Here is a 22,548-nt window from a genome sequence, read left to right on the forward strand (position 1 = left end):
AAAGATATCTATCAAACAAACACATATTAGAAAAATGTTATGTGTTTATCTGATAGAGAACTTAATGCATTAGTTTGTAGATTTTACATTTTTATGGTATTTAGTTTGTTTGTGGAGTTATTGCAGGAAATTAGCTCAATAACATACGACGATCAGCTTCTGCCAGCTGCACACTTGTATCAATACGTCATACGCAGTACGCGCCTGCGCAGACGCTGCCCCCGCCCCTTTCCCCCCAGTCCTTCAGCCGCGTAGCTCCGCACCAGAATGGCGGCTCTTTTGGAATCTCTTCTGTTGAAGAAAGTGGACAATAAAACGGTCTTGGACTGGCTAAAGAATAATAAGGTTAGTCTGAAATGATTACGAGACACTTATGTGACACATCTTATTCCCCAGTGCTTTTGTATATTGTGTTTTATGAGATGACATAGCACTCAACTGATTGTAAACAAAACTTTTAGCTGCAGGGCTAACGGGCTAAGCTAGCTGTATCCTGCATGGACTGCAGACCAGATGCTACGATGTCAACTTTACTTCCAGAAAATGTAGCATTAACACATAGTTTACCATAACTTTTTGACATGGTATTTTTATTATTACTATCTGAAGAAGGCTGTGTCCACTAAGTAAACAGGCCTGCAACAGGATGCTGTTATTTGAAAGAAAGCACAGTGCAAATTATACTTAATAAACATGGTAAAATAAATCCAGACTTAGCCAAAAGACTGGTCAAGGTGTTACAATATGCTCCCTAAATAACATCTGAACATTCAGCTTTATCATTGGAAAAGTAAGAGCAGTATTAACGTGTGTGTGTGTATATATATATATATATATATATATATATATATATATATATATATATATATACTTAAAGAACAACATTTCAATCTTGCAGTTAGTATTGCTTCTACTGCTGATGTAGGCTTCATGTGGCGATGAAGCTATTCACTGTTACACAAAACTTTGCCCAACTAAATGAGCTCAATCTGCTTTCACAATAACAGCAGCAACAACCTTGCTCTGTCCATGTTGTAAATAAACATGGGCTTCAACTTGAAAATATTTCTTAATTTTAATTAAACTGCCGATTCTTTTTCTTGATTAATCAATCAATCGTTTGGTCAGTCGTTTTCAATATAACGTGGAACAACATGTCCCCCCCCCAAAACAATGATGTATTTAAATGTTTAGTTTGGTCCAAAACCTAATGATATGTTGTAAAACAGTGAAAAGAATAGAGAATTAAATATCTTCATCCCAATATGTTTTATTATTCAGTACGGTACAATCACCACATTCAAGTCCCTCCTCAAAACCCACCTGTTCAGATCAGCCGACTCACTGTAGTGCTCCCTATCATCGGTTTCCCCTGAATACCTTTTCCCAATCTTTTGTGTCCACTTGAATTGTCCTCTCCATGATGGTATGTTTGTGTTTTTATCATATTCTGTTGCTTTTAACTCTTAGAGTAGTGGGTATTGTCCACAGTACATGACCGTTACTTGTATGATATGTGTGTAATGTGTATTTGTAAAGCGCTTTGAGCATCTGGAAAAGCGCTATAATAAATGTAAGGTATTATTAGAGTATTTAACAAATTGTACGGTGTCCTTGGGTATCATGAAAGGCGCCTTAAATAAAATGTATTATTTATTATTATTATTATTATTATTGGCTATCAAAACTATGGCAATTATTATTGTGTCAGTTTCCTTTTTGCCGCTCTAAATTAAACCAATACGTTCATCTGAGAAATTTCAGCTATCAATATTCTTTTATTTTTTCATTTGTATCTCTTTTTTCCTCAGGAGGATGACAGGCTGGCCTTCAGAGAACCTGCGGTGACAGTTCTCAAACAAGAATTTGTCCCATTTCTTTTGAACTTCCTGAGAGTGCAGAGCAGTCAGGCCCTCACCCATGGCCCTGCGACGCCAGCTAAGACCCCCAGCCGACACAAACCTGCTGCACAGACGCAAAGCTTCAGTGACAAGAGAGGTAGCCGGTCTGCTGGTGGTGGAGCTGGCTCTCGGAGTGCCAGCCGTGTCCAGCTGTTTTCTCCTGCTCCCTCAGTGTCCCCTGGAACAGAGTGGGATGCTGCTGGTCAGTCAGGGTCTTTCAACAGCCCCCCTTTTACTCCAGGATGGAGCCCCGCCTCCAGGCCTTCAGGCGCTGATCGGCGGAGTAACCAGAGGATCAATCTGGGAGACTACATGGTTTCTCCTCCTGACGTCCAGAACAGCCCCAGCTTCCAGTCACAAAAAGCCCGCAGGAGAGGTGGAGGCAGCATGGCAGTGGGGGGACAGGGGAAACATGGAGGATGGCGTGGAGGACATCAAAGTGATGAGAGGAGGTCAGGAAGAGGTAGAGGAGGAGGGAATAGTAGGGTAAGTGAGCAGACTTCACCTCCATCTGTGGAGCAACTCAACTTCAACAACTTGGAAGACTTCCCTCCTGTTGGATCATCACCCATTTCACCGCCGTGAGTCGAAACAATTCTCAGTTTAACAAAAATGAACTCTTACTCCATCCTCACTCCCTCCTCACTCCATCCTCACTCCATCCTCACTCCACCTGATCATTGATATTTTTGACTTGTCTAACAGTTTCTATTATCCTTCAGGGCATCTAAACCATCGAGAAGAATCAACCCAACACCGGTCAGTGCAGAGCGGCCGCTCTCCAAACCAAAGACCTGCTTCACCTCCATCCCGTTCAGTGAGTCTTCGGGCCCCTCATTAATTGCAGAGGCGCTTGAGGGGCCAATGACAGTGGGGAGTCCGCCGAGTCTGCAGGAGGAGAGGGAGCTTCTCAAGAGAGAGAAGTGAGTGAACAACATACATCATTATTCTACTTGTTCTGAAACAGACGTTAACTCTTTACTCTGCGGCAGTGGTTCTCAAACTGTTTCTGTCATTCCCCACTTTGAACACGTGGGCCTTTTCAAAATCCACCTGTTCCTCATCGCTCCAATACAATGGTAGGCCAAGCTTCAAATTGTCAAATGTATCGTTCTATAGCAGGGGTCTCCAACCTCTTTTAGGATGAGAGCTACTTTCCAAAATTAAAACAATCGTGAGCTACTTTTACTCCTCTTTGTTTTGTTTTTTGCAGTGTATATATTTAGCACATTTTAACATTATTATATGCTGACCTTTAACCTTTGTGTGCTGCTTGGGTCTGTGGGACCCGTTTTCAGTATTTACTAAAAGACAATGTATTCAATAAAATTATTTTAACCTGCTTTATTTGGGGGTGGACCTCACATCCTCTAGGGGGGTCCGGGGGCATGCACCCCCGGGAAGAGTTTTTTTAAAATGTTGAAGTGAAATGGATCAATCTGTTGCACTTTGAGCACAACATGAATTTATGGATACAGCTCTCAACACTCAGATGAAAGGGAGCTGTAGACTTTTCAATGATCCAAACATCTTTAGAATATGATCAAAACCAATAACAAATCATTTAAACTGGTTTATTCTTATCTTATGTTAGTTAGCTTTCTTTCTTTTTATTTATGCATATTTTACTAATCACTCTCCTTTTAAAATGTTTTTTTTACTGTCCTATAGTAGGCTGCACATTGGACTGATCTCTTACTTTATTTTTTACAACTAGGCTATATTAAATAGATAAAGGTGTGCTCTCTCTAGCTCTACCAACACCTGTATTAAAAAAAAAAAGAAGAAATCTCCCGTTCATCGCGTCAAACGCTGCTCTACGGGGGGGGGGGGGGGGAACAACTCAAATTTTGGCTTTTTATTATTTGGCTTTTATTCACTTCCATTCGGTGACTTATGTGAAATGTCCAGGTTGAAATACTTTGTTTTCAACAGTGTACTTCTGAGCGAACTGCAGGATCTGTTGCAAGGACCTTGCATTTCCTCACTGGTTATGTGGTGGTTTACTCTCATTTTGGGGAACTGTAGCTGACACCGTCACAACACTCTCTTCCTGCACTTTGCCGGTGGCAAGATAAGCTAACACTTATTTGAAAACGTAGTTTAACTACATCCAAACTAGTTTGTTGAAAATGATCACAATAGATGAGTCTGCGATCTCCTATATTTATACTTAGACTGAAGTGACAAAGAGTAAAGTGTGTCAGTGTTTAATTTAGTAACCGGGGCAGGTCAGATCTCACTCAGGCAGCCTGAGGGTGTCTTTTAGGAGAGGACATTATTGAACTGCATGTAGTCACTTATTCCCCAAGCCTACAGTTTATACACTTGCTTATATCTACCTGGATCTAATATTTATTATCGTACAGACTTTTGTGTTCATAGGGTTTTATGATATTATGCTATGGCTTTCTTGTAGATCTCTTTTTTCACTATAAATGTGTTTGTGTATACTTTTAACCTGTTCAGTGCGACATGTGCAGTTATGCGTGCCAGTGTACAATATGGATTTATAATGGTTTAATAATAATTGTGTAATACCTTGCAGTTTTTCATAGGGTTTTTAAAAAAGGTGAACTACACTTTGTAATTAAAATGATATACATTCATTATGATTCTGAGGTTCTTTGACAGATGTCACAACATATCCTTTTTAATCTTCTTATTTGTATCAATAGTAACCTCTGCTGTGCTTTGTTTACCCTACTCACTGCAGCATGACTTGCTCTTTACCTCAGTGTATCTCTGCTGTTTGAAATCAGAAATGTCTTGTTTTTAGGACAAAGCGAGCTCAGCAGGTCGGCTCTCCTCTGTCGTCCTCTCTGGACCCTTGCACCCCCACTAAGTCAGGGCTTAGGATGGGATCTAAAGTTACACCAGACCTGCAGACACCCTGTCCCGAACCTTTCAAAGTCACCTTCTCTCTGGAACTGGATCTCCTGGCTGAGCTGTACTGCACCTGCATCTCTGGTAAGTGACCACATGGTGGTGCTAGTGTGCTACACGAAGAAACTGGAGGGAAAGACAAATTCAATGTATTTTCGAATGCATACATTCTTAAAGGTGGGGTAGGTAATTTACTTCAGAAACACTTTTTGTTAAATTCCATGGAATGCTCTTAACATCCCGATAGCAATGAATAAATGAAATGCTTTGACCATAAATACATAAAAAAATATCATCTGTGGAAGCCGTGGCGCTGTAAAAAGCACGACCAATCATCTGAGCCGGCCCGGCTAAAATAACTGGATGGCCTACCTGCCTGTCAGCCTTCCATCTGTGCACAAACTTATCTCGTGCCCTCATTGGTCATGTGCGCGTTGGTGTGTGTTGGAGGAGGGGCTCTGTAAGGAAGTCTGAAGGAAGGGGCAGATTTTTTTCGGCTGCGTACTTTCAAATTCTAGCACCCTCGAGCTGGTTTCTCCATTCTTACCTACCCTACCTTTAAGATAAGTTAATGATTAGGTAATCAGACGTAAACATAAAAAAAGAATTCTTCTGGAGTTCAAATGCTTTAGGAGTAAGTCAATAAATGTATTTTAAGAAAATGTGTTTGTTTGTATCATTACAGAAAACCTTGTGCCAAACATTTTCCTTGAGCTTTTCTTTGTGGTGCAGCTGCTCACGTCTCGGTCGCCTCACACTCATGATGAGGCAGAACAGGGCAGTTTGTGTGTGGGTCATACAGGTGTGTAACCCTTTTATATGTCACTTCCCATTATATCAATATATTCCGTTTTTTTTTTACTTTCTGTTAGATTTGAAATAGCTATTAAGTTCATTTCTGTTCACATTCACAGAAGTTCTGGAGAGAAGCTACCTGAGACAAGTACACAACTGTGTGTATTTTGCGGTGAAGGTTCTGGAGAATCAGTTTCAGTGAGTTCTTTTTATCTCTCATTTCACAGTTTCCTGCAATTTCCTCCTTTTCACTAACAGGAATATATCAGTTCGCAGCTCCCTGATATTAGATGTGGCTCCTTCAGTCTTCGCGAGTTGATTGTAGTTGTGATTTCTTGTCAGGTTGGTTTCTAATTTGGACAAGTGCACCTTGCGTCTGCTGGCAGAGAACGAAAGAGTGGCGTCTTTCTCACCAGACCTCAGAGACCTCCTGACTCAGGCCCAGGAGGGGAGCACAGCCAAGGTGAAACACTATAAATGCTTTTTTGTTTCCCTGAGTGATACTGAAATATTGGGTGATCAATACACACTTCTCTTATTTACGAGAACACTTGATTTCAATTCTTATTATTTTGAATGTTTATAGCTTTATTAACCATCTGAGTAATAAAAATAAATAAAGTAAATATTATATAACAAGTTGATGCTTTGTAGACAATTATTGATCCATAAATTGAGAAAATAATTGGGATATTAATCCATAGGGGTAGGACAGGGACACAGGAGACATTTAGGAAGACTGAGATAAAGATACAACTTATCACTAGAAACTTAAAGGTCCCATGTCACGGCCATTTCCACTGATCATAATTCCATTGTTGAGGTCTACTAGAATAGATTTACATTGTTCAATGTTCCAAAATCACATTGGTTTCTCATACAGCATCTCTGTATAGTATGTGTATTCACTCTCCGTCCTACATGCCTTGTTGGAGCTCCTGCCCCCCCCCCCCCCCCCCCCCCCACTCCCTATGAGCCCAGTGGCCGTCTGCGAGACAGCGAGACACAGCGTAACCCAGCTCGAACACACACACACACCCGCAGCCTGGCTGGGACTTTGTGTGTGTGCTCAGGCTAAGTTCCAGCAGCGAGCCTCGCAACGTCCCGCCGAGTGAGTGTGTGTGAGGAAGTCCGCGGATTGGTCCAAACGTAACGGCTCCGCGGACGAAACGTCACTATACCCAAATACGTCACTATACCCAAGAAGTAAACAATGGAAAAAGAGAAATGTCCAACGAGGCGTTCTGGGGCAGCATAGACACGTCTTTCCTGTGTTAGAGTTTTACTCGCTACAGGGTGTACTTTGAGGGTTTTTGACTCTGCAGACCGTTTACATGCAGGAAAAGCTACAGTACACACAAGGGGACGGGTGATAACCAGAAAAGCACGACATGGGACCTTTAAATATTTGTTTAATCTCTACTCTTTTAACTGATTTGTTTTTATTCCTCCTTCTGTTCCAGCTCTCTCTTTCAGTTTCTACTTTCATCCACTCAGTCCCGTTCCAGCCGGCTACTGACAACCGCTCCAACTTTGGTAGTGACAGAGCTTTCCACATCTTCAAAAAGCAGAGGTACCTCTCGCTTCATGAAAACTCCCTGTCGGAAAATGTGTAGCAGAGTCAAAAACTTCTATATATGTAAAGATCTTGATTTCAAGCAAGCTCTTCACTTTCTTTCCTCAGAGATATTTTTTACGAGGTGTTACGAGAATGGGAGGACTATCACAAAGAGCCAGGGTGGAGTTTTGATGTTGCTCTCGGAAGCAGGATAAGGCAAGTCTATACAACTTTTAAAAATGTTTTTGTTTACGGATCGGGTGTGATTTCAATATTTAAATGTTTTTTTCTTTCTGTCCTTTTTAGGGGAATGATGAGTCAACTGACCTCGGCCGGAAACCATTCCCATTTTGCTCGACTGTTTCTGAAGCAACTTGTTCAGGTAAACCGTGGCATTCACATATTTTAAAATGGGGTTTTATTACGTACAGCAGCTTTTCCGCCAGGGGGGGGGGGGGAAGTCTTTGCCGTCATTTGAAAAAAAAAAAAAAAAATCGAGAGAAGATCGAGTTTGTATCGCTTGAAATTACGAAAAAGGACAAGGACATCCCTCTGTTGGAGGGGCAAAGGAGTACTGCCGGCGAGCCTTGACGGGGGGTGCTTAGTGGAGTGAACTGCGAGCGCCCTCTCAGCCCTGGTCTGGCGGAAACACTGACGTACAGTTCATCACTTACAGTAGATAGCGGTAACAGAAGTGACAACAGAAGTGTGGCTTATTGAACAAAGCTGTCACCATGTCACTTTTAGATGTGCAAAGGCCCCAGTGTGAACAGCTCTCCTGGTGATACTGCCGATGCTGACCTGCTAGGCATGCTGGGAGCTGACAGCCTGGGGCGTCTGAAGCGTCTGGAGGAGCGTCTCATCCAGCCTCAGGGAGTCGCCGGCCCCTGCCCTCCTCCATCCTTCCCCGGTCACCAGGAGTTCTTCAGGGATTTCCTGCAGGCAGCTAGCTGGTAAGCAAATACCAATAAATACACCGTTTGATGTCAAAAATATCAAATCTATCATGTAAGAATAAACATACTCCCACAATGCTAACATCTGTCTTTGTTTATTCATCATTTATTTATGCAGGGGGAGCTTAGGATTTATGGAAACCTTACTTGGGATTCTTAGATGTTTACTACAAAAGGATATTCGTTTAAAATAAAGATGTTTGTCCTGTCTGCAAATGTTTTAAATAATTCCAGTCTGTTTATCTGTGATAATACGATTTAAGGCAAGGCTAGTTTATTTATATAGCACTTTTCAACACAAGGCAATTCAAAGTGCTTTACAAAAAATGAAAGACATTAAGAAAATGGCATTTAAAATCAGTCATTAAAAAGAAAAAAATTAATAAAATAAACATTAAAAGAAAAATACATGGATAAAAGTTACAGTGCAGTTTAAGATATGAATAGTTCAATTAAAAGCAGCGACAAAAAGAAAAGTCTTCAGCCTGGATTTAAAAGTAGTCAGAGTTGCAGCGGACCTGCAGGTTTCTGGGAGTTTGTTCCAGATTTAAACACAATTTAGATTATTATCGAGATAATATCGTGATTCTCATTTGTTTTGACCATCATAGACGCAACGTAAAGAAATGTTTTGCCTAGTTGTAGGTTTTGTTAGTCTTCAAGTAATAATAATACTCGTATTTGTCCTTTTAGTAACAGCAGTACGTTATTTTTTTTATTTGACAGATGCCCTTTTTTTTATTCATAAAAGCTTTCAGTGTCTGTTGTCCCTCTGTGATCTAACAAGTCTTGCATACTGTGTCCCAGCTGCCAGCTGAACCAACACCTGCAGGACAGTCTGTGCCAGCAGCTCCTTCAGCTGGACGAGGTGTCCATCCTCAGCCCCCCCTCCATCGGGGAGGGGGAGGGGGACCTGGAGCAGCAGGTATATACAATCAGAGTCAGTGGGTGTTTCTCAATGTCGAGGAAGCTTGCTTGGTAGCACATGTAACTCCGAGTCAGTTGCTTCAGAAACGAGGCAAGAATCCTTCCTAGCCTCGGAAAATTAAGATTTGTGGAACAGGCTAACAGGCGTGTGTCATATGCGAGGCCCCGCCTTAAATGGAGCACGAATTCCGCCAAAGATTTGGAAATTGGTCCGTGTGCAAAGCATTGTGGGGATTTTAAGACCGCGGAGGAAACACATGTGCAGCTTCGAAATTTCCCGCAACGAAGTACGCCGGCCTCGGTAGAATTCCAAGGATCCTGGATATTGGAACAGTCCTTCGGCAGCACTCGATGACGTAGTATGCTTGAAATAGTGGCTCTGGAGTATCCTTCCTCAACATTGAGAAACACCCAGACAAAGGGATGTTAGTGAAAACTTGTTTCCACCAGTTTTCCTTCAAGTGCTCTGTCAGTTTGGATCAAGCTAGTTTTTTCCAACTTAGGCAAAATATTTTTTTAATTGCAAACAAACACAAACGTGCTATCTGATCGACATGCTTCTGATTGTTATGTAAACCATTTTCCTCTGTTGTTTCTGCCTGATCAGGATGAGAAGCAGCGTTTCACCTCAGTGCTGCTCCTCGCTCGTCTTCTGGCGAAGTTCCTGGGATTCATTTCCTTTCTGCCTTATCAAACATCTGAGAGACCCTCCAGGGAGATACAGGAGGCTGCTATAGCGCTGCGCAGCAAGGTGAGGGGATAACAGCAGGGTTATAAACGTACTCTTGTGATCTGTGTTTAGTCCAGCAGTTTGTCAAATAGGTAAAAACATGCATGTCTGCTTCAAAGCATTCACGTTTTAAAGGTCACCTATTGGGCAAAATCCACTTCTCCATGTCTCTTCTACATTAACATGTGTCCCCTCTTCTTCATGTCTCTTCTACATCAACATGTGTCCCCTCTTCTTCATGTCTCTTCTACATCAACATGTGTCCCCTCTTCTCCATGTCTCTTCTACATCAACATGTGTCCCCTCTTCTTCATGTCTCTTCTACATCAACATGTGTCCCCTCTTCTTCATGTCTCTTCTACATCAACATGTGTCCCTTCTTCTTCATGTCTCTTCTACATCAACATGTGTCCCCTCTTCTTCATGTCTCTTCTACATCAACATGTGTCCCCTCTTCCTCGTGTCTCTTCTACATCAACATGTGTCCCCACTTCTTCATGTCTCTTCTACATTAACATGTGTCCCCTCTTCTTCATGTTTCTTCTACATCAACATGTGTCCCCTCTTCTTCATGTCTCTTCTACATCAACATGTCCCCTCTTCTTCATGTCTCTTCTACATCAACATGTGTCCCCTCTTCTTCATGTCTCTTCTACATCAACATGTGTCCCCTCTTCTTCGTGTCTCTTCTACATCAACATGTGTCCCCTCTTCTTCATGTCTCTTCTACATCAACATGTGTCCCCTCTTCTTCATGTCTCTTCTACATCAACATGTGTCCCCTCTTCTTCATGTCTCTTCTACATCAACATGTGTCCCCTCTTCTTCATGTCTCTTCTACATCAACATGTGTCCCCTCTTCTTCGTGTCTCTTCTACATCAGCATGTGTCCCCTTTTCTTCATGTCTCTTCTACATCAACATGTGTCCCCTCTTCTTCGTGTCTCTTCTACATCAACATGTGTCCCCTCTTCTTCATGTCTCTTCTACATCAACATGTGTCCCCTCTTCTTCATGTCTCTTCTACATCAACATGTGTCCCCTCTTCTTCATGTCTCTTCTACATCAACATTTGTCCCCTCTTCTTCATGTCTCTTCTACATCAACATGTGTCCCCTCTTCTTCATGTCTCTTCTACATCAACATGTGTCCCCTCTTCTTCTTGTCTCTTCTCCATCAACATCTGTCCCCTCATCTCCATGTCTCTTCTACATCAACATGTGTCCCCTCTTCTTCATGTCTCTTCTACATCAACATGTGTCCCCTCTTCTTCATGTCTCTTCTACATCAACATGTGTCCCCTCTTCTTCATGTCTCTTCTACATCAACATGTGTCCCCTCTTCTTCATGTCTCTTCTACATCAACATGTGTCCCCACTTCTTCATGTCTCTTCTACATCAACATGTGTCCCCTCTTCTCCATGTCTCTTCTACATCAACATGTGTCCCCTCTTCTTCGTGTCTCTTCTACATCAACATGTGTCCCCTCTTCTTCATGTCTCTTCTACATCAACATGTGTCCCCTCTTCTTCATGTCTCTTCTACATCAGAATGTGTCCCCTCTTCTCCATGTCTCTTCTACATCAACATGTGTCCCCTCTTCTTCATGTCTCTTCTACATCAACATGTGTCCCCACTTCTTCATGTCTCTTCTACATCAACATGTGTCCCCTCTTCTCCATGTCTCTTCTACATCAACATGTGTCCCCTCTTCTTCATGTCTCTTCTACATCAACATGTGTCCCCTCTTCTTCGTGTCTCTTCTACATCAACATGTGTCCCCTCTTCTTCATGTCTCTTCTACATCAACATGTGTCCCCTCTTCTTCATGTCTCTTCTACATCAGCATGTGTCCCCTCTTCTCCATGTCTCTTCTACATCAACATGTGTCCCCTCTTCTTCATGTCTCTTCTACATCAACATGTGTCCCCTCTTCTTCATGTCTCTTCTACATCAACATGTGTCCCCTCTGTGGAAAGAGACTCTGAAAGTTTCAGGAACAAAGATTCTCTCTCTTCTTGTCCTGATCCATTTCTATAAAAACCTGTCTTAAAATGAGCTGATCAGATTTTGGCCACTTTATGATGTCATAACGATCTTGTGTAACCATTAGCCAATCAGCAACCAAGGCAACCCCCCCCCCCCCCCTTATCACCTGAATCTCCTCCTAGAGCACCATTGAGTTCTTTCTAACCAGATCTCTCTCAGAGGGGCGTGGGGAGGGGCTCCTTATTTTCATCTAAAGTAACAGACAGAGAATCAGCACTTTGGAAACAGGGCTTCAACAGAGTGGATTATGGGTAATGCTGCAATGATCTGTTTGGTGTTTGGAGCCAAACATTCAGAGACATGTTCTGTATCTGGGACCTATAATATATTGATGAAAAAGAGAATAATAGGAGACCTTTAAACACTGATATCTTGGTCCCCCAGAGTGTTCCGGTGCTGGATGTGTGTGCGGTGCTGAGTAACAGCATGAAGAGGAGGCGCACCATCCTGACGGTGCCCTGGCTGGTGGAGTTCCTCTCCATGCTGGACTTCATCGGCCCTCGGCTGCTCTGCTACAGAACGGCTTTGGGAAAACTGCTCCTCCTGTACAGGTCTGTGTCCATCGCTGCATGTTTATATTCTGTACATTATGGTTTTTAAAAGAAAGCAAATTCAGAATCAGCAGGTCGGACAAAGTCAACCAAGAACATGACAAGTAGTGCAACCAATCTAAAAGTAGGAAACACATCTGACATATGTGTCTAAAGAACCCCGTACAAATACACTTTTCATCACGTTAAATCTTATTCGTTCGAGGATTCAGTTTAAAACTCTTATTTACTTTTAAAGCCCTCAATGGCCTGGCCCCGCCCTACCTCTCTGAGCTGTTACACACGCCAACTCGCACTCTCAGGTCAGCTGATCAGTTGCTCCTGAGGGTGCCAAAAACGGGACCGTGCTTTCTCTGCTGCCGCCCCTAAACTGTGGAACGACCTGCCCTAGCTAATCAGACAGGCTCCCACACTGTCTGTTTTTAAATCCAGTCTTAAAACCCACCTCTTCTCCTTAGCATTCGGAAACAAGTAGATTGTTGCTTTTATTTGCTTTCACTGGTCTATTGTTTTTATTATATGGCTGTTTTATTTTATTTTTTTATTTTTATTTTTTAATCATTACGTTTAATCTGGTTTGTTTTGTGTTTGTATCTTTTATTTTAAATGTATTTATTTTATGTTTTGTGAGCTTATCTCTCTGTACAGCACTTTGGTCTCAACGTTTTTAAAGTGGGATTGGATTATTTTTGTGTGCTTGTAGGAAAATGCTGCTGGGCCGATGTGGAGAAATGTGTTACCTGAACAAAGTCCTAATGGTTTCAGTGTTAGGGTGGCTGTTCCAGGTGAGACACACTACCCAACATTATGTGTTTTCGTCTACAGCTAGTAATACATCCTACATGGCTCATATTTTGTGTTTACCTTGTGAAGATCCCAGTGATTCCTGAGGACATTTTCTTCACCAATGAGTTCACCGAGGTGGCAAAGCTGGAGGACGGCATCACGAATGCTGCGGGGCTCGTAAGTGAATTATCGCATTCAAAAAGCTGTTTCTCTAATAAATGCTGTTTTTTTTCTTCTTTTTACTGATTTTGTTATTTTTGTAGGACTGCATTCCCCTGGTTGATCAACAGCTCCTCTATACATGTTGTCCATTTCTGGGTAAGTAGAACATGAGACATCTTTTATGTCCCTTCAGAGATTAAGGATACATTTCAGATGGATATTTTGTAGTAGTATAGTTAGTGTTTTCTATACGAGAGGTAAAAGGCTGTCAAGTACGAGCCAGATGGTTTAGATCAGTGGTTCTCAAATGGTGGGTGGGCCCGTTTCCAGTGGGTCGCAGATGTGAGTGAACAAAAAAAAAAGTTGAAAAATAAATATATATCTTTTTTTTGTGGAAAAAAGTCAAACTTTTATTTTGAAGGCCCGATTTTAGTAGGCTGGACTGGAAGTACCAGAGACCATAAACGGTTTTGAAAACTTCTGTCACGTTGTGATCATCTTCTCAATAAAACATCTTTGCTGATGTTTTTTCGAGTCTTCCGGCCAATCAGAATCAAGATTGTTGCCGGAAGTCCCCACGGAGAATAACTTTGTGGTAGAACTATTCTTTAATACATCCATGGGTACAACTTCGGATAAGAATGAACACATAATGAAACATGACCCCCGGTTTGATGATTGACAGGTCACAGAACAATGGGGGCTATCTACCCTTACCCACACTTTAAAGTAATTCACACAGACTCTCCTCTTTGCTCTTCTCTCTGTGTGGAGCAGCAAGCTGTCAGAACTAAGTGAAAAACAAACAATGGCATCAAATATTATTAAAATGTCGGGTAGTAATAGATTTATTTATTTTCTTCTCAGAGTGTACCAGAATGCGTAGTTTATATGTTAGTATTTCTAAAAATCTCCTGGGGGACAATTCCCCAAGACCCCCCTGCTGGGGTTGGGTTTTCAGCGTGTGTGCCTTTTTATGTTATACAGTTCAGCTTTGATTCCATCATCTCATTAAACCTTTTTTAAAAGCACACTTTAGTTCTATGAAGGGATATAAGGGATATATGCACTGTACTTCACTTTAATTAATATTCTATGCTGGAAAGCGTATATATATTACAGCACAATTTTTTTATTGAATAGATTTGAGTGGTTTAAATTTCGGGTCGCGATTTATTGACAAAGGACAAAGTGGGTCCCGAGGCCTGACCAGTTGAGAACCGCTGGTTTAGATCACATTTGGTCTGTACAGCATATCTTTCGCCACAAATGAAACATGCACTTGTTTAAGATGTGTGTCGATGTTCGGCCCTGTTTTCATCTAGGTGAGTTCCGTAAGCTCCTAGCTGCTTTTGTGTCTGGAAGCGCAGCCAAGAGTGGAGGAATTATCCGCAAGATCACTCCCACTTCTGCCGACCCGAAGGACACGCCGACTGCCAACAGGTCACAGCAGAAACTGCAGGTGAGTCAATGCAGGCGGTGAAGTGAAGTGTAGAAGGACATCAACGGATTGCCTGTGTGTGCGAGTATTTAAATCATCCATTAAACATGACAGGTGGACCTCGAGCAAGCCTTCTTTCACAACCAGCCTCCGTCGCTGCGTCGCACCGTGGAGTTTGTCGCAGAGAGAGTTGGATCAAACGCCGTGAAGCACATGAAGTGAGGACCAACAAGTTCTATCTTTCTCTCTTTCCATTCCTTATCCTTACCTAGAATAACAGTTCATCAGTCTGCTACTTTGGTTGGTTGCCTTCCTAAGAAGCTGAGACTGTTAAACAATCCACATTTATCAGCACTTAAGTTGTGGCTGCTGTGAATTCACCCACTTGTATAGATGTATGTGTATTAAAAGCACTATTTTTAACATATTCAAACAAAAATATACGTAATGTAGGTGATTTTTGTTCTATGTACGTGTGTGTGTGTTTATGTGTCTATTTGCGGATCATCAACAGGGCGACATTAGTGAGTGAGTTGGTGGAGCGAGGAGACAAGATGTTGAGAGATGGGTTGAAATCGCCCAACTCAAATCCTTCGAAACTGAACGACTCCATTTGTGCTCAGCTGTGTGTCGCAGGATTGGAGGCCTTGGCAAAAGCCACCAGGTATGACAGCGTCTTTCACAAACAGCCTGCAAAGCTGTCCTTCTCTGAATTCATATACAGAAATGAATGGGATTTTTATAGCCATTTGATTGGTCGAGGTAAAATGAACTGCTGCTCTTCTGGCCTCGTCGTCACACTACATTAGCATTTCTCTGCTGTGTGGTAATCTCCATGTTGTTTTGCAGATTTTGCTGTGAGAACAGTCCTGAGGCCATACGCACTCTGCTCCCCCATGAGACCTCCCCTGCTGTAAGACCTACAAATCACACCTTTTGTTTTGACTCAGTAAAGAATAAAAACATTATAAACTTGTGTTTCTGATTTATTCCTTTTTACTTTTTACTTACTTTCTCTGCAGGTCCTGAACACATCTGAAAACATCACCAAACGTCTTGCAACAGAGAAAGCCAGCAGCTGGCTCTCTGCCAACATCACAGGTAGCTACCTAACGCACCATGCTTCTGCCTTTTCATGATTTTAACATGAAAGGCACTTTAAATTGATTCTCTCCATTTCTTAAAACAGTCTTTTGGATGTTTATGCTTGGGTTGTGCAACTAATGAGACTATCCTGGTTGCTTCTTTGTATGTTTTTATTCACTGGTCCAATACCTTTTTCTCAAATTTAATTTGAACCACATTAAATGCACGGCACTGCTGTGACTGAATAATCTTAATTGAATATTATGACAACATTGACATGGCCGATGTGATAATCTATCTAATAATGTCGTATTTGCACAAACAGTTACCCGGAGTATCAGCTCAGTGGATCCCTATTTTGATATTGATGCAAGTGAATTCTCATGCCATAATGTATGGTATATACTAGGGATGCTCCGATCGCCAATTTTGGGGCCGATCGCCGGAATCAGCATTCGGCCGATACCGATCGCCGATCTGATCGAGTAGGCGGAGCCTATGGGGATCTTCCATTTAAAGTGATGTTTAAAACTCAGTCAATGGGGCTCATTCACTGGCGCTTCCACAAACAACAACCAACATCATTATTACATTCAAATGAAGTGCATTATTCAAGTTTACATTAACTTTGGATAATAACATGGGAGAGATGAGCGGAAGCCTCTCTCTCTCTCTCTCTCTCTCTCTCTCTCTCCCCTGACAGCCCGTCAGTATCTCATGCAGCTCACTGATCCAGTAATGACTGAGTGACCCGACAGTGAAGAATAAATATATTTATAACTAGTTTAGCTAGTTCCAGAGGTAGATCAAATGTGTTGGGTGTTCTTATGTGTTAGGCTCCGCTCACCGGTCCGTCACAGCGGGCGGAGCTGCAGGATTTCTGCTTCACACACGTTGCATACCGCTATTTAATTGTCATTTTCGGACACCTTAAAATAATGCCAGACCGGTGAAGCCGTTTTGGCGAGCTTGTTTTGCCGCGCACAGAGAAAAGTGTATTTTACGTCATGCGATCGGCATTTTTAGAGAGCACGCCGGCCGATCGATCGGAGCATCCCTAGTATATACTGGCTTCTATGAAGGACCAAAAAGGATTCAGCTGCCCGAAGTACAACACCACTTCCTTCCTCACTTCCAGTTAAATTGTTGAGGCCTATTGCACTATACTGATTTGACAAGGACTTTTCTGATCTAGTGTGTAGTGAACATGCTACATCATGCAGAAACATATCATAAAGATATAATGCATTAAAGGAACATAACCTTAAAGCTGTCTGTGCTGACGGGTTCTCTTACAGAACATCACTGGCATTGATGATGAAAGGAAAATAGACACCATTGCTGTAATTTAAAGTTCCCTAAGGACATACATGAAAGACTTTCTGTTTCCCCCCCCCTTTCAGCCCTGATAAGACGCGAGTGGAAGAGCCGGTATGATCGTGTGATGAAGGCGGTGGGCAGCCCGGTGGCTCCAGGCTGCAGGGAGGGGGAGGGGGCCGTGCTCGAGCCGGTCACCCAGGAGCAGCCCACTACTCCCAAGAGGAAACAAGGGAGTGAGAGAGTGACATCCTGCCCTCCAACCTGCAGCCACAGCGCCTCACTGCCCTCGGACATCCTCGTTGAGATAAAGGTACGCCTGCATGAGAGGGCACACACAGAAGGGAATTCCAGAGCACTCTGCAAAGGAAGCCCTTTCAAGGAATCAATGTGCTTCTCACCGAGGTTAAAGTGAATGTTGTCTTTCTTAAATGTACTTTGAATAAAGGAGTGGCTGAGCATTGCTGTTGGCCCCATGACCGACGAGGAGCTGCCGACCGGCCCTCAGCTCCAAACGCTGCTCCAGAGAGTTGGAGACACACTGGCCTGCAGAAAGGTACATGGGACACACAGGTGCAACAGAACAAAGACAACGTTTGGGTGGATGTGCCTATTCCTTTTAGTATCACACTCGGAAGCTTCATTCATAACAATGACTTTCTAACTTCTAAATCTACTTCAGGTTTCTTCAATGTTTTTTTGAAAGAAGACAGACATTAAAAAAGTTAAATCTAAAGCCTTGACAGAAGCTACAAAATATATTATAAAAAATGATAATGCTTTTAATATACACAGGGTGTCCGCGGGGTCTTAACAAGTATTAAAAGTTGATAAATCAATTTAGTGAAAATGAAGGCTATTAAAAAGTATTAAACTGCATTTTCCAAGGTATTACATTTTGTAGCTTGTTTTCAATAATTATATAAATGGTCCAAAGAGGTTGTGTTCTACAGTCTGCCTGAATGTAATCATTTCGTAGGTGTGTAGTAATAATAATCCTTATATTTATTATAGCGCTTTATCAATGACTCAAAGCACTTTACAAATACACATTACATATACAGATCATACATACATGTAATGTTCATCTACTGTGGACAATACCCACAGGAGCAAGTTCAGGTGAAGTGTCTTGCCCAAGGACACAACGGCTTTACAGACGCAGCGGCGGCGGGTTTCACCCCCTTGATCAATGCACTGCGCCACACCGCCCATCTTCACACCTCAAAGTCATCGAGGCGCTTTTACAAGTACACATTGATATTATACATGTACTGTGGACAATACCCACAGGAGCAAATTCGGGTGAAGTGTCTTGCCCAAGGACACAACGGCCTGAAGCAGTGGGGCGGGAGCGGGTTTCGAAATGGAGTTCCCCAACACCCCCTTGATCTGATGATCAAACGCACAGACCACTGCGCCTCCCGTCCCGAAAGCGTGTGATTCTGTGTAGTTTATTTATGGAATCCCGTTGGATTTGACGTCATCTGAACAGGACATCTCACGCTCACTGCTTGATAGCGCGCGAAGGTCCGTTTACGCCGGTTGCTAAGCAACATCGTTATGGGGAAATGCAAGTTTGCGTCCAAATTAGGGATGTCCCGATCACCTTTTTTTGCTCCCGATCCGATTCCGATCATTTGATTTTGACAATTTGCCGATACCGATTTTCCCGATCCGATCTTTATGCAATGCATTAAGAGAAAAAAAAGAAAAAAAGCATTCAAGTTGTCCCTTAAGGTTATTTTTTTATTTAAATTGGATATTCTATCCAACATGGATATAGCTTCTTTCTTTCACAGCAGCATTGGATCAGTTCAGTTGTGCAGCATTGGATCAAAACAAAATAAAGCTTATCAGTACTCTTTAGCTTACTGCTACAATTAGACACTGCGCCCTGCCCACTCTGTTGCCAGATTTGAGAGAAATAAGCAGGTCTATGAAAACAAGCCCCAAAGAAGCAACACATACATGATGTTTTGTAATTTGAAACCAAAACTAAGGCCTCAGGATGACTTTAAGACTTGAACATGGTCATTTTTGTTTTGTAACATTGAATACAAAATAAAAATAAAAAGTATTTGAAAAAAAATAAAATAAAAAATAATCCCGATCCCCAATTTTTTTCTCCCGATTCCGATCTTTTGAAAACCCTGATCACGTGATCGGATCAGGACATCTCTAGTCCAAATGGTTGGAAGATAAGGAGGAAGGACAATCCATACTGTATATAGTCAATGTGAGGTAAAGTGTGTCGCCAAGGTAACAGGTTAGAACTCAAAGTGGCGATGAGGTCTTAAAATGTATGGAAAGGGTCTTAAAAAAGGTCTTAAAAGGTCTTAAATTTGACTTCAGGATTCCTGCATATACCCTGATACAACCATGACACTTGTTCTCTTCTCTTCACTCAGTTCTCAACAGTGGTGTCAGAGCAGATGCTTCTTAACTGTACTGTCCTCCTGGGCTGCAAACTGGGTAAGAAACTCCTGAATGACAGACTCTTAATCATCAAATAATAATGTTGTGACCTGCATTGTGTCTGTTAAATAGCAACATAACGTCTAGTAGCTGTACTGTGTAACACACCTGAGTTCCTGCTGTGTCTCTCAGTGTCTGCAGAGCTGCCTGTACTCTCTCCCTCTGAGTGTGGCGGAGGTGATGGGGTCGCTGTGGTTGCTGGTTCAGGGTCAGAGCCTCCTGTCCGAGCTCTGCTGGAGCAGCTAGCTGAGCTGTGGGAAAGAGACTGCTGTTCCGCCGCCCCGCTCCACCTGCTCTTCACCCCGCTCACTGTCACTGCTGTGCTAAAGGCCAGCGACACTGAGGTACCACTGCAGTTACTAAAATATTAATGAAAGTGCTACATGTCCTTCTACCTTTTTATATGCTTTAGATATTCCCCTCAAATACCTCACTCTTTCCTGTATGTGCATGGCCCTCTATAAGGTAGACCCTCCAGAAAAACGTGGGCAAAAATCCTTGATTATGCGATTAAACATACGGGGTTTTTATGTGATTTTATGCGGGGAAATTGCGGGAAGTTGCGAAATATGTGGGGGAAAAGAATAACCATTTTTTTAAATATTGGGCTGTCTTATTTATTCTCTCCCTCTCACACACACCACTAACGTTAAACCCCTTTACTATTCAATTAAACACATTCAATGTTTATTGTAAAAGCAGTTGGGCTATTTTGATCTCACACACACACCCCCCCCCACACACACCCACTTCTCTGCCTCATTCTGTTTTCATTTACTCGTTCGTTATCTGACCAGCTTCAATCTTGTAGGCTACTCACTTCGTTTCTTGTAGCCCTCGAAAGGGTTTTGGAGGTTGATCCCTCGGTGAACGTGAGTTGAATGGCTTTCTTGTCCGCAGCAGCAGAAAGCATTTTCGAATGTTTGAATGAATCAAAGTACCGTCGATTTTCTCTTATACTCCAACACACAGTTGCACGGGGTGCAGAATAGTCTCCCCCCACTTTTTGCCCGGTCTTTAGTAGAAATGTTCGTTGGTAAATGAGCTCTATACAGTGTTGTTTACATTCTGTGATGCGCGAGCCGATGACGTCACGTCAAGACGAGTTCACTTTTTTCTTCTTCTCAACTTTGTGTGGAAAAATGCGGGAATTATGCGGCCTTTTAAAAATCTGTGCCATTTTGCTGATTATGCGGTAAATTCTGCGATCGCAGAATCGCGTTTTTCTGGAGGGTCTAATAAGCCCTGCGATCAACACAGATCAAGGATTATTTTGTAGGCAACAGATGTGCAAATGTTTCAATTTACTAATTTAAAATGGAGCAGAACATTTCAAATGTTACATCTTCTTTTTACCAAGCAAAATGTTTGAAACTTTGATACGTGAAGAAGTTATTGGAGTGTTTAAAAGATGAGTTCTGACATTACTCTTTATTTTAAAGTTTTTTCCCCCATTTGTTTGACTCTTGTAACCATTTGTCGTTTCAGTGGAACAACTACCTGTTCCTGGTTAGAGAGCTAGTGGACAGAGGAGCCTTGAGGGACGAAGAGGTCGTATCTCATTGGAAGAAGTTAACAAACTTGGCCTTGCCAGCGGTGAGGGTTCGCTGCACTCCTTTCATATTGTATTCCTTTGAAACATTTTTATTTGACTAGCGATTCGACCTCACTTTCTCATTTCAGGAGCTGATAGAGAATTTTCAGCTGCGGTCACAGAGCATTAAACCCTCGTTGCCTCTGGCTCAGCTGCAGAGCCACATGGAGATGCTGCAGGTCTCACAACAGACAGTAGAGGGCGCTACATGACAACAGTCTCACAACTCGGCATCTTTTCTGTGATCGCCACAGTGCTCCATGTCACATCTGTCAAAGTGTTTTTCAAGACAGATCTGGGTAACTCTTTGTTGTTGACCAGTTTTTGATTTCGCCACTGCTGTGCATCAAAGCTGTTCCACAGTCAGCTTCTGCACAGTCTTTGCAAGCCCCTGACTTTTGTTCTCCACCTGTGAAGTGACAGCAGCCTTTCATGAATTTCTGTGCTCTTTTGCAAAGCTGCCTGTGAGAACCAGAAAGCCCTACCAGTCAGAAAGTAGCCAGAGGCCCACACCACCTCACTCCTTAAGATCTGTTGAACTTTCCTGCAAGCAAACATGGTAGATTGTGTCCGAAGGGAAATACTGGTACATTTCAAACAGCCAATACCTTTGCACAGAATTGGCAAAGACAGAAGAGGGGTCATCCTCTAACTTATTAGGATTCAAACTAAGAAACTGTCACTTAAAGACTGAAACATCCAAATTTTAAACGTTCAACCAGACAAGCCATAGTTTTTTAAAGACACATTTGTTACTACAATGGATTTTAAAAATGTGATTTTTTTTTCTTTGGTGGTTTTTGAATTCACCTGATAAAATAAAATGTTTTAATCATTTTAGAATAGCACTTTCACACACTGCCTTTGACCGCCACTACTAGTGACTGCAGGTTTATTTCATGAATGCGAGACTGCGTTTGTGATTGTTTTTAGTTCATGTTGAACCAGTGTTGTATGCATTGTTTGCTGCTTTTAAATTGAATTTTTATTTTTACATTACCTAGATATTAATAATAAAGAAGTATTCTGCGTTAAATGGTTGTGTGCTTTTATCATTGGTATACAGATTGAATAGTTTCATGATTTAAGGGATGGAAGTTACACAAATGAGTTCAAATATTTGTGAATAGAAAATGGAGTTGCTGAATTGTATGTGATTTAAAAAATTGAGATTTGATTTACAATTTGGGTTGTAAAAACAATATCTTGCTGTAAACACTAAATGTCAGTGGGGTTTTATTAACGATAGTATAAGATGTATCATATCCATTGACAATAACTATATTATTACATTTACACACAAATCTTCACTTCCATTATTATGTTTTAACA

The 22,548-nt window shown here is 42.0% G+C and overlaps 1 protein-coding gene across 1 annotated transcript; it reads left to right on the plus strand.

Annotated features, from left to right (window-relative positions):
* The first annotated feature begins 195 nt into the window (after positions 1-195).
* cdan1 (codanin 1) lies at positions 196-22,252 on the plus strand. Its single transcript, XM_079692703.1, has 28 exons — positions 196-345; positions 1,812-2,482; positions 2,624-2,824; positions 4,681-4,871; positions 5,473-5,589; positions 5,702-5,780; positions 5,925-6,045; positions 7,046-7,155; positions 7,267-7,356; positions 7,447-7,522; positions 7,888-8,093; positions 8,904-9,021; positions 9,631-9,774; positions 12,186-12,352; positions 13,056-13,137; positions 13,226-13,315; positions 13,402-13,456; positions 14,626-14,762; positions 14,856-14,959; positions 15,256-15,405; positions 15,591-15,654; positions 15,764-15,842; positions 17,231-17,457; positions 17,593-17,700; positions 19,556-19,619; positions 19,755-19,966; positions 21,111-21,218; positions 21,306-22,252. The coding sequence occupies exons 1-28, from the start codon at positions 268-270 to the stop codon at positions 21,426-21,428; spliced, it is 3,972 nt and encodes a 1,323-aa protein (XP_079548829.1). The 5' UTR covers positions 196-267; the 3' UTR covers positions 21,429-22,252.
* The last annotated feature ends 296 nt before the right edge of the window (positions 22,253-22,548 follow it).

Source organism: Notothenia rossii (assembly GCF_949606895.1).
Source record: "Notothenia rossii genome assembly, chromosome: 7".
NCBI lineage: Eukaryota > Metazoa > Chordata > Actinopteri > Perciformes > Nototheniidae > Notothenia > Notothenia rossii.

Bases quoted from the DNA above. Each gene is read 5' to 3' on its own strand.
- cdan1 (XM_079692703.1), top strand. From the start codon at position 268: ATGGCGGCTCTTTTGGAATCTCTTCTGTTGAAGAAAGTGGACAATAAA. The intron at 14,960-15,255 runs GTGAGGACCAAC...GATCATCAACAG, and splicing joins AACGCCGTGAAGCACATGAA to GGCGACATTAGTGAGTGAGT. The intron at 17,701-19,555 runs GTACATGGGACA...CTCTTCACTCAG, and splicing joins ACACACTGGCCTGCAGAAAG to TTCTCAACAGTGGTGTCAGA.